The sequence below is a fragment of the Rhinatrema bivittatum genome, chromosome 5 (genome assembly GCF_901001135.1).
Source record: "Rhinatrema bivittatum chromosome 5, aRhiBiv1.1, whole genome shotgun sequence".
Lineage (NCBI taxonomy): Eukaryota > Metazoa > Chordata > Amphibia > Gymnophiona > Rhinatrematidae > Rhinatrema > Rhinatrema bivittatum.
The window spans coordinates 176,772,050-176,786,962 of NC_042619.1; the positions used below are offsets into that span (position 1 = coordinate 176,772,050).

Consider the following 14,913-nt stretch of genomic DNA (forward strand, 5'->3'; position numbering starts at 1 on the left):
AGAGTTTTGTCCAAGTACCCTGGGTTTGGAGATTGTTTATGTGAGCACCCCAACCCAAGGTGGATGCATCTGTAGTTAAAGTTATCTGTGGGACTGGTTGTTGGAAGGGTAAGCCCTTGCGCAAATTGTTCTTGTTTACCCACCAGAGAAGGGAGGAACATAGTTGGTGGGTTACTTGGATTGAAGAATGTAGTGGTTGAATGGCTTGGATCCATTGTGATGTTAGAGTCCACTGGGTTACCCTCATGGCGAGCCTTGCTAGAGGCGTGACATGAACTGTAGAGGCCATGTGGCCTAGTAAAAGTTAGAAACTGATGAGCTGTTGCTTGTGTCTTTGTGAATCGAGTTTGCCAACAAGGACAATGTTTCTGCTTGATCCTCGGGTAGAAAGGCCTTTGCAAGGACGGTGTTCAGTTCTGCTCCTATGAAGTGGAGCAGGTGAGACTGTGTGAGATGGGACTTTTGATAATTGATGAGAAAGCCCATGGAGTGAAGTAGAGCAATTGTTTGGTTGAGAGAAGTTATTGCTCCCTTGGTGAGATTGACTTCTGATGAGCCAGTCGTCTAGATATGGGAAAACATGGACACCTTGTTTGTGCAAGTGTGCTGCTATTACTGCCAGACATTTGGTGAAAACTCTGGGAGCAGAGGCGAGTCCAAATGGCAGTACTGTGTATTGGAAATGTTGATGACCCACCATGAAGCGCAGATACTTGCGATGAGGAGGGAATATTGCGATGTGAGTGTAAGCGTCTTGAAAATCCAGAGAACAAAGCCAATCTCCTTTTTGAAGAAGTGGGAGCATGGTGCCTAGAGAAACCATCCTGAACTTCTCTTTCTTTAGAAATTTGTTGAGATTTCTGAGGTCAAGGATGGGACGTAAGCCTCCTGTTTTCTTTGGAATGTGGACAGTAACGGGAATAGATCCTCTGCCCTGCTGAGTCCGAGGTACTAACTGGATAGCCTTGGCTCTCAGAAGGGTGGATAATTCTGCTTGTAGATGAGTTAGCTGAGATTTTTGCGTGGGCAGAAACTCGGTGGAGAATCTGGTGGAATGGAGAGGAAATTTAGTTTGTAACCATGGGCGATTATGGAGAGTACCCATTGGTCTGTTATTGTTTGCCAGTGTATGTAAAAGTGGGATACTCTTCCTCCCACTGGAAGTTGTGTTTGAGGATTTAAAGGTGTGGCTTGTTCTCTGGCTTGAATCTCAAAACCCTGCCGCTGGGCCTGACTGAGGCAGAGGTTGCATGCGAGGAGCTCTAGGTTGTCTTGTTTGGGAGCGTTGTTGTTGAAGAACTACTCCTGGAAGTTTGGGAGTAGTATCTTCGTGGCCTGTAATAGGAATGCCTAGGTTCCCTCCGGGGTAGGAGTCTTTGAGGTTGTGTGGAAGTATCTGAGGCATTTGGGACAGCTGACATAATGTTTCTGTATGGTCCTTTAGCTGTTCGACTGCTTCTTGGACCTTATCTCCAAATAAGTTGTCTCCCAAACACGGTAAATCTACAAGTTTTTCATGGACCTCAGGCCTGAGATCCGAGGCCTTGAGCCATGCATACCTGCGAGCAGTAATTCCAGCAGCTGCAATCCTGGAGGCAGTGTCAAAGCTATCATAAGCCGCTCTCACCTCATGTTTCCCTGCTTCTAGACCTTTGTTCACTATGGCCTGTGCTGGTTCTTGAAACTGTGCAGGTAAAGAATTTGTGAATTCTTCCATCTGTTTCCATAAGTCTCTCTGATACTGTGTCATGTATAACTGGTATGCAGAGATTCTGGAATTTAGGATTGCAGCCCAATGCACTTTTCTTCCCAAGGAATCAAGGAAGCTGTGATCCTTACCCAGGGGAGTTGAGGGCGGATACGCCTTGATTTATTCTGGGCAGATTCAACTACCACTGATTGACGTGGTAGTTGTGCCTTTTGGAAACCAGGTGCTGTCTGTACCAGATAAGTTGAATCCACCCGTTTATTTACTGCTGAAACTGTAGATGGATGCTCCCAGATCTGGTGTTGGAGATCTAAGAGCACCTCATGAATTGGGATGGTCAAAACTTGCTTGGGTGGATCTACAAATTGCAGGACCTCTAGAGCGTGCTGTCTAGTGTCTTGCTCTGCTTCCAACTTAAAAGGAATGGTGTCTGCCATATCCTGGATAAAGGTGGAAAATGACAGGTCTTCTGGTGGGGACTTTTTTCTTGGTTCCGGTGGTGAAGGTTCAGACATGAAGCCCTCAGAAGACGTTTCTGTATCGTGGTTATCCCAAGAATCGTCCTCATCATCTCTATAAGGAGATTTTGTGGTGGATTTGGGTGGTAGATGTATTCCTGATGGACCAGGCAATGGGTCATCGATAGGTGGCAATGGAGGTGTCTGTTCCACTGTTTTTTTTGGTAAAGTGTCGATGACATCCTGATATCTTTGTAGTAGACGCTGGAAGAAAGCTAGATCTTGAACTTCTGGCTCTTCCAGTGGTGATTGCGTCGATGGAATAGCAGTAGGAATCAACGTCGATGTCGAAGGTGGTTGCCTCGGTGTTGAAACTGCCGTCGGCGGTAACACTGGTATCGATGTCGACGGGGTCGATGGTGACGCAATTATTGTTCTTGATGTCGACATTGAGTCACCTTTTGTCCTCGGTGTGAATGTGGACACCGGCATCAGCAAAGTTGCCAGCATCGATGCTGGAAGCATCGGCATAGGCGAGCCCGTCGGAATCAATTGTTGATCCATGAAAGCCTGCGATACCGCTTGTCTGATGATATCAGACAATTCCGGCGTTACAACTGATGGTACCAGAGCAGTTGTAAGCGGTGGCGGAGGCTGAGGTGTAAGATCCGGTGCAGAGCCCTGCAGAGGATCAGGTATCGAAGACGGAGGATGAGGCCCAGGCGCCGATCTTTCCTCTGTCCATGGCCGCTTCGCCGTCGATGGTTCCTGGGGAGCAGGTTCAGACATCGATGGTCGATGTCGATGCTTGTGCTTTGATTTTTGAGGTTCGATGGATTTTGTCGAAGACGATGAAGGTGACGAATGATCCCCCGACTGTCCCGGGCAGGGTTTTTTAAGAAACAGGCGCTTAGTTGCTCCGGCCGGAGACGACTTCGATGATGTCGAAGGCGATGGGATGAGCTGAAGACGGAACAGATGTTCCATTTTCTCCAGTCGAGCTTTGCGGCCCTTCGGCATCATCTCGGCGCATTGTGGGCAATTATTTACCTCATGTTTTTCTCCGAGGCACAGCACACATTTGATGTGCGGGTCGGTAATCGACATTTTTCGAACGCATACAGGACATTTTTTAAATCCTGTAGCCATATTTCCAGTCGACAGCCATCGAAAAGAAGTGAGAATTCGTGAGAGGAAACATTTTCCTTCAGCAGGAAGGAAAAATGAGAAAGAGGTACTCACCAGCCGGTGAAGAAAATACCCCGAGATTTGTGAGAGAGAATATCAAGAAACTTTGACTTTACAGTCAAAATGTGTTGAGAGAATCTCAACGGCTCCTATCCCGCGATGCCTACAGCAGCGCGGAAAGACGAAAACTGAAGAGAGACACCTGTGGCAGAGAATATCATAGCATGCTGGGCATGCTCAGTGGCACCACAGTGCCAGTCAAACGTTTCTAGAAACTTTGACAGACAGCTTTCCCGCACTAGGGCTCCATTAGTGATGTCACCCATATGTGAGGACTAGCATCCTGCTTGTCCTGGGATAAATGAAATAAGTGCCTTAGTTTGTTAGCACTGTGTCTGATCACTAACTTGCAAAAATGAGTCACTGGGTAAGTTTTTTTGTGATTGGTTTGCATTTGTCATTTCCGGGAAGTGTGTGATCTATGGGTATTGTAGGAGTCACAGTGTCCCTCGAATCCACCAAGGGATAGCTTGTGAGGCAAAGTACTTGAACAGAGGAAACCAGGAACCAAGATGGAGGGCAGGAGGTTGTCAGTGTAGGAATATGTATGCAGGTGCAAGTAGAGCCTGAACAGCACTTGACAAGACTCTGCATGAGACTAAGAAGTGGTGTGTTAGGGATAGCATAAAGGCATTGCATGACAAACCATTCAATCATCACCATCCTTTTCTATAAGGTAAAAAAGGTAAATTATAAACCTCAGACACTTAAAGAACCAAAACAGAAAATGGAAATCAAGCCTTACTTAGAATATGTAAGTCTTTCTCCAGATCAAAGAGCGAGATGCCACAAGCATGTAAGCATTTCCTGGCCAGCTTCAGCTGGAGTTCTTGCTGTAATACCGGCTCAGTACTGGTTGCAAAAATTCGAACTACAAAGCCATCCTAAACAAAAAAGAAATTAATACTTGTGTAAAGATTTTGAAGTCTAATTTTATCTTTAACCCAAGGAGTACTTAGTTGCTGCTTTTCTTCTATTCATTGATGCTACATTTTTATGTGATGTTATAAGAAAATGTTAAGATTACTTACCTGGTAATCTCCTTTTCCTTAGTGTATGCAGATGGACTCAAAAGAAATGGGTATAGTGTGCTCGTGCTAGCAGTTGGAGACGGATCTGACGTCAGCATGGGTACATATACCCCCATAGGAAGTAAAGCAATTCAGTAATCTTCCTTGCAAAGCTGTTATAGCTATATGTGTACTGACCGATCGATTAATCAGCAGGATTACCCTGACCAATTTATGGTAGCTGGAGACCGCCTTCTGGTTGAGAACACTGGCGTCGACACCCGGCAGGGTGGAAGCCCTATTATAAGCAAAACATGGCTTACCGTGAGTCAGCGAATCCCCATGTATACCGGCAGCCGGGCGGGATGCTGAGTCCATCTGCATACACTAAGGAAAAGGAGATTACCAGGTAAGTAATCTTAACATTTCCTAGCGTGTAGCAGATGGACTCAAAACAAATGGGATGTACAAAAGCTACTCCTGGACTGGGCGGGAGGCTGCCCGAGGACCGTGTAGGATCGCCCTCGCAAATGCTGTGTCCTCCCTGGCCTGAACGTCCAGACGGTAGAATCTGGAGAAGGTATGGAGGGAGGACCACGTCGCCGCTTTACATATCTCTGCAGGCGACAGCAGCTTAGCTTCTGCCCAAGAGGCTGATTGTGCTCTGGTAGAATAAGCCTTGACCTGTAGAGGTGGTGGTTTTCCTGCCTCTACGTAGGCTGCCTTGATAACTTCTTTAATCCAGTGGGCGATGGTCGGCCGTGAGGCCGCTTCTCCTTGCTTCTTCCCGCTGTGCAGGACGAACAGGTGGTCCGTCTTTCGTACTGCTTCTGACATTTCCAGGTATCTGGACAGCAGTCTGCCGATGTCGAGATGACGTAGTATTCAACCTTCTTCCAATTTCTTCAAACCTTCCATGGTAGGCAAGGATATGGTTTGGTTGAGGTGAAAGTGTGAGACCACCTTGGGTAAAAAGGAAGGAACTGTGCGAAGATGGATAGCCTCTGGAGTGATTCTGAGAAATGGATCACGACAGGATAGTGCTTGTAGCTCTGAGATGCGGCGTGCTGAACACACAGCCAGCAAGAACACCATCTTCAAGGTCAATAAACGGAGAGACAGGCCTCGAAGGGGCCTGAAGGCTGATACCACTAGCAATTCCAATACTAGGTTAAGGTTCCACAAGGGCACTGGCCACTTCAGTGGCGGGCGAATGTGTTTAACTCCTTTCAGGAAGCGTGAAACGTCTGGGTGCTTTGCAACGGATTTGCCGTCACGTCTGGGACCGTAGCAAGACAGTGCTGCTACCTGTACCTTGATGGAGCTGAGGGACAGACCCTTCTGAAGTCCATCTTGTAGAAAGTCCAAAATGATAGGAATCTTTGCGGCATGTGAATTGGTGCCGTGAGAATCGCACAAGGCTTCAAAAACTCTCCAGATCCTGATATATGTTAGTGATGTGGAGAACCTGCGTGCTCGGAGGAGTGTATCTATCACCGGCTCAGAGTATCCTCTTTTCTTCAGTCTAGCCCTCTCAATGGCCAGACCGTAAGAGAGAATTGAGCTGGATCCTCGTGGAGAATGGGGCCTTGCCGTAGCAGGTCCCGGTATGGAGGCAGAGGAAGAGGATTCCCTGCCAGTAGTCTTCTCATGTCTGCGTACCAGGGTCTTCTTGGCCAGTCCGGGGCCACTAGAAGAACTAGACCTCTGTGTCACTGAATCCTGTGAACAATGGCGCCCAACAGGGGCCATGGAGGAAATGCATATCGCAGGATCCCCTGAGGCCACGGCTGTACCAGGGCATCGATCCCCTGTGCTCGAGGATCCAGCCTGCGGCTGAAATATCTGGGAACTTGAGCATTGGACCTGTCTGCTAATAGGTCCATGGCTGGCCTCCCCCAGTGATCCACAATTATCTGAAAGGCTGTGGGTGACAGCTGCCATTCTCCCGGGTTTAGGCTTTCTCTGCTGAGGAAGTCTGCCGCAGTGTTGTCCTTCCCGGCGATGTGTACAGCTGAGATGTCCTGAAGATTGGCTTCTGCCCAAATCATATGGGGAGTTATTTCTAGGGACACTTGTTGGCTTCTGGTTCCGCCCTGTCGGTTGATGTATGCCACCGTTGTGGCGTTGTCTGACATCACTCTGACCGCTCTGTTGCGAAGTCTGTGGGCAAATTGCAGGCACGCTAGTCTGACTGCCCGTGCCTCTAGTCGGTTGATATTCCACCTTGATTCTTCTCTGGTCCACCGCCCTTGGGCGGTGAGCTCCTCGCAGTGTGCTCCCCACCCGTTCAGGCTGGCATCTGTGGTGAGCAGAATCCAGGTTGGGGAGGACATTCGTAACCCTCGGCTCATGTGGCCGGGCTGTAACCACCAGCGTAGTTGATTCCGCACTCTGGCTGGTAGAGGCAGGTGTATGGTGTAGTCCTGTGATCGTGGACTCCCTCGAGATAGAAGGCCGCGTTGCAATGGTCTCATATGAGCCCGCGCCCATGGCACCACTTCCAGAGTGGATGCCATGAGGCCGAGGACTTGTAGATAATCCCGAGCTGTGGGCCGGCTGGCGCTCAGCAGGACCTGCAGATGATTCCGGAGTTTTGCTGTCTCTTGGAGGTCAGACTGACATTGTCGTCTTGGGTGTCGAATTGGACCCCTAGGTATTCCAGCAACTGGGATGGCTGTAGGGAACTCTTCTTTATGTTGACTACCCATCCTAGGCTTTCCAGAAGAGCTATAACTCTGTTGGTTGCCCTGTGACTCTCCTCCGGTGACACTGCCCTGATCAGCCAATCGTCCAGGTAGGGATGGACAAGGATTCCTTCCTTCCTGAGTGCCACTGCCACTACTACTATTACCTTGGTAAAGATCCGCGGCGCGGTGGCTAACCCGAAGGGTAAGGCCCGGAACTGGAAGTGCTGATTCAGGACTTTGAAGCGTAAATAGCGCTGGTGATCCCGATGGATTGGGATATGCAGGTAGGCTTCTGACAGATCTAGGGAGGTGAGAAACTCCCCTGGCTGTACTGAATTCTTGACCGACCGTAGAGTTTCCATGCGAAAGCTGGGGACCCGTAGGTGTCGATTGACGGACTTGAGGTCCAGGATGGGCCTGAAGGTGCCCTCCCTTCTTGGGTACTATGAAATAAATGGAATAATGCCCAGAAGTTACCTCTTCCGCAGGTACTGGGATTATGGCTTTTAGGGCCAGGAGCCTCCGTAAGGTCACTTCTAGTGCCACTGTCTTGAGTAGCGAACAAGGAGATTCCACAAACTTGTTCGGTGGAAGCCGAAAGAAATCCAGGTAATATCCTTCCGGGATGATGGCGAGGACCCACTGGTCCGAAGTGATCTCGACCCACCTGCAGTAGAAGAGGGTTAGCCTGCCCCCTATGGCTGCTACCCTCGGATGGGTCGGCTGATTGTCATTGTGGGTTACGGCCGGGGCCAGAACCCGGGCCGGTTCTCTTCTTGGTGTGCTTAGCCCGAAAGGGCTAATTCCTGGCCTGAGAACGAGGTGCTTGATAGCGAGACCTGTAAGGGTTGAAGCGCTGCGAGTTTCTACCTCTGGATGGTCTAGAAACAGAACGCTGGCTCCTCCTTGACCTGTCTTCTGGTAGACGGGGTAACGGAGAGGCACCCCATTTAGTAGCCCAATTCTCAAGGTCGCTGCCGAACAGTAGGGAACCCTTAAAGAGCATTCTTGTGAGTCAAGTCTTGGAGGATGAGTCGGCCACCCAATTGCGTAGCCAAAGCTGTCTTCTGGCTGCCACTGAGGAGAACACTCCCTTGGCTGCCGTACGGACGAGGTCGGAGGCTGCGTCTGTGAGAAATGCGAGAGCTGATTCCATGTCTTCTCCCGGAGTGTTATTTCTTGCCTGTGATAAACAGGAGCGCGTCACCACGGTGCAGCAAGTCGCGATTCGAAGGGACATGGCTGCTACCTCAAAAGCTTGTTTCAGAATGGTGTCCATGCGTCGGTCATGCGCATCCTTGAGAGCCGCTCCCCCCTCCACCGGAATGGTGGTGCGTTTCACAATTGCGTTAATTATGGCATCTACCCTGGGGCACGCCAGCAGTTCCTTGGCTGTCGGATCAAGAGGGTACATGCCGGACAAGGCCCGACCCCCTTTGAATGAGGCCTCCGGTGCCTTCCATTCCAGCTCGATTAACTGCTGTGCTGCTTGTAGGAGGGGAAAGTGGTGAGCCGTTTGGCACAGGCCCTCTAGCAGAGGGTTCTTTACAGGGACCCCTGGGGGGTCCTGGCATGGAAATGCCAGCTCCGATAAGCATTGTGAGACCAGGCCCGGCAGATCTTCTCTCCGAAAGAAGCGTCTCGTGGTCCGATATGGTTCAATCTCCGAGGGAAGTTCATTCTCCTCGGGGGGCTCCTCACTTACCTGGGAGTAATCCGAATCCCCATGATTGGGGCTATCGGGTGGTGAGTGGCTGCGCCTAGGTCTCGAGGGTCCAGGGGCCGGATCAACCGGGACGGAAAGATCCATCCGAGGAGCAGACTACATCTGGACAAAGGCGTGAATCCCCTTAAATAATTCCACCCACCCACGCGGCATAGACGCCGCGTTGAACGGCCGCTGAACACTGCTCTCTTGAATTTTTTCCTTCGGTGCTGCAAACGCAACTATGCCTTCGAAACGAAAAGGGAAGGTGAGGATCTTCCCACCAGATTCCTTACCTTCCCCAGGGCAGCTGGACATTGTTCGATTCATGCGGCAACTGGAACAGGAGGAGGGAACCGGTGAATTGGGCTTGAGCCCCCGCGGGGGGGAGCAGGGTGCTCTATCCAACGAAGCGTCCCTCAGCCCCGACGACAGACCGCCCCCGGCACAGAGAGAACCTGACCGAGACGCTCCCCAGGATGCAGGCTGATGACGCGGCCAGCGCGAGGGGGGGGTGGAAAGCGACGGGGAGAACGCCGGGTGCAGAGGAAGCTGCACAGGCAGGAGAGAGTCTTGCCGGTGCGGCAGCTGCGGGGACCTCGAGCCTGAGAGCCTCCCGAGAGGAGGGGGAACAGGAGGAGGTGTCGGCAGAAGGAGCCCTGTTAACATCATCACTCGGCGGATCGGGTGAGTCTCTGGGTTCACCTATTAGACCGGAGGCAGTGACATTGGAGTCACTGTGGGACTTGATGGTAGGCCAAGGGCAATCCATGAGACGGCTGGAAAAGAAAATGGACTCCCTAAATTATAATTTTCAGCAAAAAATATTGGGAGTACAAGAACAGGCCACAGAGACTAACAATAAAATTTCAGAGGCTGCAAGTAAAATTCAGTCTCTTCAGGCTGTTAATGCAGCCGTGATTAGAGAGCAGATGGCCTGTTCTCGACGCTTGGAATTCCTGGAAAATAACATCAGGCATCTTAATTTGCGTATATTGAACTTTCCTAAGGTAGCTGGTGAAATTCCCTTTACCACCTTAAAGAGGCTCTTTAGGGAAGGTCTGGGATACACTGACGCAGATATGCCTTCAATAAATTTTTGTAGGTTTTTGAACAACAGACCTTCTCCTATAGGGAATCAACCGCTTCAATCTATACCTATGAACTTAACCAGCTTCTTAGAAAATTCTGAAACGGATGTTTTAGAACGTAATACTTTGCTAGTTGCGTTTATTACTGTCCAAGATTTGAATGGAGTAATGCGAAATTTCTTCAGAAAATTTCCTTTAATGTTCTATGGACAAGTTGTTAGAATATATCCGGATCTGGCTCAAATTACACAGATTAGAAGGAAAGAATTTCTCTCTTTAAGGCAGGATGTTGTGGCTCTAGGATATGTGTTTATACTTCGTTATCCCTGTAAATGCTGCCTAAGAAAAGGGGATGAATCCTTTATATTTTTTCAACCAGAGCAGCTCCGGCAGTTCTTGGACGCCCGTAGACCTATTACATCTTCCCCGGCTGAATAAGTGGCAATTAGGATTGGTTTCAGTTTGATCTATGTTAAATGCCAATTTCATTTATTATTGATTCTAAAGAACTCCCACTTTGTTTTCCCTTGCCTCTAATTCATTTTGGTTTCTTCTTAAATAGTATTATGAATGGATAGGTAAAGTTTACAATTATATTACATTATATAACTATTACTAGAAGAAGAAGATATTGGATTATGCTTATTTTCTCTTGTTATAAGATTTCATTTGAAATTATATTATTTATATCCAATATATGTAAACTACCTAAAGTAAAATTTCCTAATTTGTAATTTGAAAACGATAAATAAAGAATATAAAAAAAAAATAATAATAATTCCACCCAGGAAAGCGAAGCCAGATCTGGCCGCAGGGGTACCAGGTCTCTCGGATTCCCTGGCTGCTCCCCGCGGCCTGCTAAGTCCAGTGTGGTCCCCAAGGAACCGCTGGGCTGGGACCGGTCTTGTCCTGGAACTGCCATGGCTTCCTCACATTGGGCACATAGGGAGTCTGCTTCCTCGCTCTGTGTGGCTCTAAGGTTGCATGCTGAGCAGAGGCTTAGAGCGTTCATGCCTGATTCTGGGGGTGCCGGCTCTGCGGACGCAGGGACATTCTTATGCTCCATTTGCCTTAAATGCGGTGTCGTCCTACGATGTGCGCCAAACACAGGCGCGTAACAGCATGCGCCTAGAACGGGCATCTTATCAACATGCGCCTATGAACGGGCGTCTTATATAAACGTGCGCCTATAAACGGGCATCTTATAAACAGTGCGCCTATAGCGGGCGTCTTACAAACAGTAAGCCTATAGCGGGCGTCTTATAAACAGTGCGCCTATAGCGGGCGTCTTATAAACAGTGCGCCTATAGCGGGCGTCTTATAAACAGTGCGCCTATAACGGGCGTCTTATAAATGTGCGCGTATCCTAGTAGCGTGCGCTAACATGCGCCTATCGCGTGCGCTAACAACGTGCACCTATAGCGTGCGCTAACAACGTGCGTTTAGCAAGCAAAAGCGCTTAATTAGAAAAGAGAAGTAGGCAGGCAAAAATGGCGACCTCACAGGCGGGCGGCCTCGTAGGCAGGCCCAGTTAGTCCACACTTCCTCGGAGACCAAGTAAAGATGTACGCCTTACCTTGACTGTAAACTGTGTTTTCCATAGTTAGCAGAATAAATTAGCCATGATATAAAGGTAACATCATTAAGTGGCACCAAAAGGAAAATTAGTTCTTACCTGTTAATTTTCGTTCCTGTAGTACCACGGATCAGTCCAGACTGTGGGTTGAGCCTCCTTTCCAGCAGGTGGAGACAGACTAAAACTGAAAGGATATCCTATATGAGGACAGAGCCTATCCTGTAACCCTTCAGTATCACCATTGTCAAAGCAGAAAATAGCAAAACCCAGAATTAGGATCAAGCAAGTAACCATAAAGCTCAATGGAGCAACTGCAAAAACAATCAGGCTGATACAGTACAGTGCGCTCCGTTGGAGCGCACTGTACAGTATGTTAGCCTGCTATTGGACGCACGTTTTCCCTTACCCCTTATTCAGTAAGGGGAGGAAAACGTGCGTCCAACCCGCGGCACCTAATAGCGCCCTCAACATGCAAATGCATGTTGATGGCCCTATTAGGTATGCACGCGGGATACAGAAAGTAAAATGTGCAACCAAGCCGCACATTTTACTTTCAGAAATTAGCGCCTACCCAAAGGTAGGCGCTAATTTCTTCCGGCACCGGGAAAGTGCACAGAAAAGCAGTAAAAACTGCTTTTCTGTGCACCCTCCGACTTAATATCATGGTGGTATTAAGTCGGAGGTCCCGAAAGTTAAAAAAAAAGTAAAAAAATAAAAATAAAAAAATCTGAATTCGGCCCGCGGCTGTCGGGCCGAAAACCGGACGCTCAATTTTGCCGGCGTCCGGTTTCCGAGCCCATGGCTGTCAGTGGGCTCGAGAACCGACGCCGGCAAAATTGAGCGTTGGCTGTCAAACCCGCTGACAGCCGCCGCTCCTGTCAAAAAGAAGGCGCTAGGGACGCGCTAGTGTCCGGGCCTAATTTAAATACTGAATCGCACCGGGAGAGCGGGTGTTCGCCCGCTCTCCCGCAGACTTTACTGTATCGGCCCGAATGTAAAGAACATGGTATGACTATACGCTCTTGCATATACTTGGTACTTGAACACCCAAGGCTTCCGGTGTAATTGCTCAGTATTCTTGCACAAAAATGAAGTATTGAATCTGCGAATCTGCAAAAAGCAAGCTTCGCGAGGACAGAAGAAAAAGACAGACAGGGAAGGGCGTCTGGACTGATCAGTGATACTATAGGAACGAAAATTAACAGGTAATAACTAATTTTCCTTTCCCTGTACATACCCTAAACCGGGTGGGACCGAGACAGTCCCGCTCGAAGCACTTGCCGCCCAACGGAACCAAAGACCAGAGCTTGCACATCTAGATGATACTGCCGAGCAAAAGTATGCAAAGACGTCCATGTAGCGGCTCTACAAATCTCCCACGGGGAGACTGATTGGCTCTCCGCCCAGGAAGTAGCTTGAGAACGTGAGCCTTGAGGCCCTCGGGAACTGTCCGACCTTGGCAGAGAGAGGCCGAGGAGATCGCTTTATTCAAAACATCATGCAATAGTGGTCTCAGACGCCATTTGATTCCGAGTGGGACCACTCCAGAGGACAAAAACGGCCTGAACATTCTCCTTGCCCGCGATGTGGGAGGCCGCCAGGCACTGCAGATGCCGTTCCGCCCATGTGTGTGCCAGCGAGACTGAATTGGCGACCAGGTCCCCTGAGTGGACTGTGAGAGACAGACCGCACCCCAGCCCGAAAGACTGGCGTCCGTGGTTACTTTCGTCCAGTGTGGAGCTTGGAGAGGCATTCCTTGAAGCAGATGAGGAAGCGAAAGCTACCACTGCAAGTCGGCAACTGTAGGATCTTATGTGAAACTGTGCCGACACCGGCTGCCAACGGAACAACAAAGCTTTCTGAAACGGACGCATATGTGCAAAAGCCCCGGGGACTAGATCGATGGTGGGAGCCATAGATCCCAAGACCGGCAGGTAGTCCCAGGTCATTGGGGAAGGTAGCGAAAACAGATTCTGAATCTACCCGATCAACTTGAGAGCTCGCGCACGAGGTAAGATGACCTTGCCCACTCGGGTGTCGAAGTGGGCTCCCAGGAACCCTAACTCCCGGGAGGGCTGAAGGTTGCTCTTGGAGAAACTCACTATCCACCCAAGACACGCGAGGAGAGCTAACACGTGATCCACCGCCTGTTGGCAAGAAGCCACCAACTTGGCCCTGACGAGCCAGTTGTTCGGGTATTAGTGAACAAGGATTCCTTCCCGGCGAAGAGCCGCCGCAACCACCACCATGACCTTGTTGAAGGTGCGGTCGCGAGGCCGAAAGGAAGCGCCCGAAACTGGAAGTCCTGGTTAAGGACGTGGAAGCGAAGATACTTGTGGTAGTCGCGGTGAATCGGAATATGGAAGTACGCCTCTGCAAGAACAAGTGAAGCGAAGAACTCTCCGGGGCGAACCGCTATGATGACCGCTCGCAGGGTTTCCAGGCAGAAATGTGGAACCTTGGGGGCCGGGTTGACTTTCTTGAGGTCCAAGATCGGGCGAAAAGACCCGTCCTTCTTGGGAATGACAAAAACAGAATACTGGCTGGCGCCAAGCTCCCTCTCCGGGACCGGGACCACCGCGCCCAGCTTCGGGAGCCTGGCGAGAGTATGTTCCACCGCGTCCCTCTTGGACCGCCCGCATGGGGAAAGAGAAGAAGATCTGGTAAGGTCGCAAACAAACACGAAGGCGTACCTGTCCCTGATAATGTCGAGGATCCACTGGTCCGACATGATTTTGACCCATTCCTTGAAAAACAGGGAAAGGCGGCCGCCTAGGGAAGGGACCGAGGAATGAGGCAACTGAACTACATTGTGTGGCAGGCTTTGGGGCGGAGCGCGCGGGCTGCCCCTCACGAAAGGGCCGACGCCCACGAACAAGCTGAGACCAGGACTGAGACCGAGAAGAATAACCCCTCGAGGAACCACCCCGTCCGCGCGGGGTATACCCTCTCTGTCCCCGAAAGTGAGGACGAGGGCGTGTAAAGGGACGGGACGGTTTCGGATGGTCCTCCAGGAGCTTATGGACCCTAAGTTCCGCCAAGCAATCCAGAAGCTTCTCAAGATCGTCACCAAGAAGCAACTTACCTTTAAAGGGCAACGTGCCCAGCCGGGCTTTGGAGGACGGATCATCCAACCAATGGCACAGCCAGAGGAATTGTCTGGCAGACACCGCAGAGGCCATCGCCTTTGCCTGGACGCGGAGGAGGTCGGAAAGCGCATCACCTCCATAAGTGACGACGGCCTCGAGACGCTCAGCCTGCTCCACCTCTGCCGATGGGAGATCCTGGGTGCAGAGTAACTGTGGAACCCACCTGAGGCCTGCCCATAGCATGAGACTGCTGCATCAAAAATACGCTTCATGGGAGCCTCGAGCTTGCGGTCCAGGGCGTCCTTCAGGGCCATGGAACCCTCTACCAATGGTGGTGT

The 14,913-nt window shown here is 50.2% G+C and overlaps 1 protein-coding gene across 1 annotated transcript in view; it reads right to left on the reverse strand.

Moving 5' to 3' along the window:
- Positions 1 to 14,913, reverse strand: part of MYCBP2 (MYC binding protein 2) — a 1,075,853-nt gene that overhangs the window by 903,984 nt on the left and 156,956 nt on the right. The window contains 1 exon segment of the mRNA XM_029603038.1: positions 4,160 to 4,298. Within this exon segment, the coding sequence (XP_029458898.1) occupies positions 4,160 to 4,298 (139 nt within the window).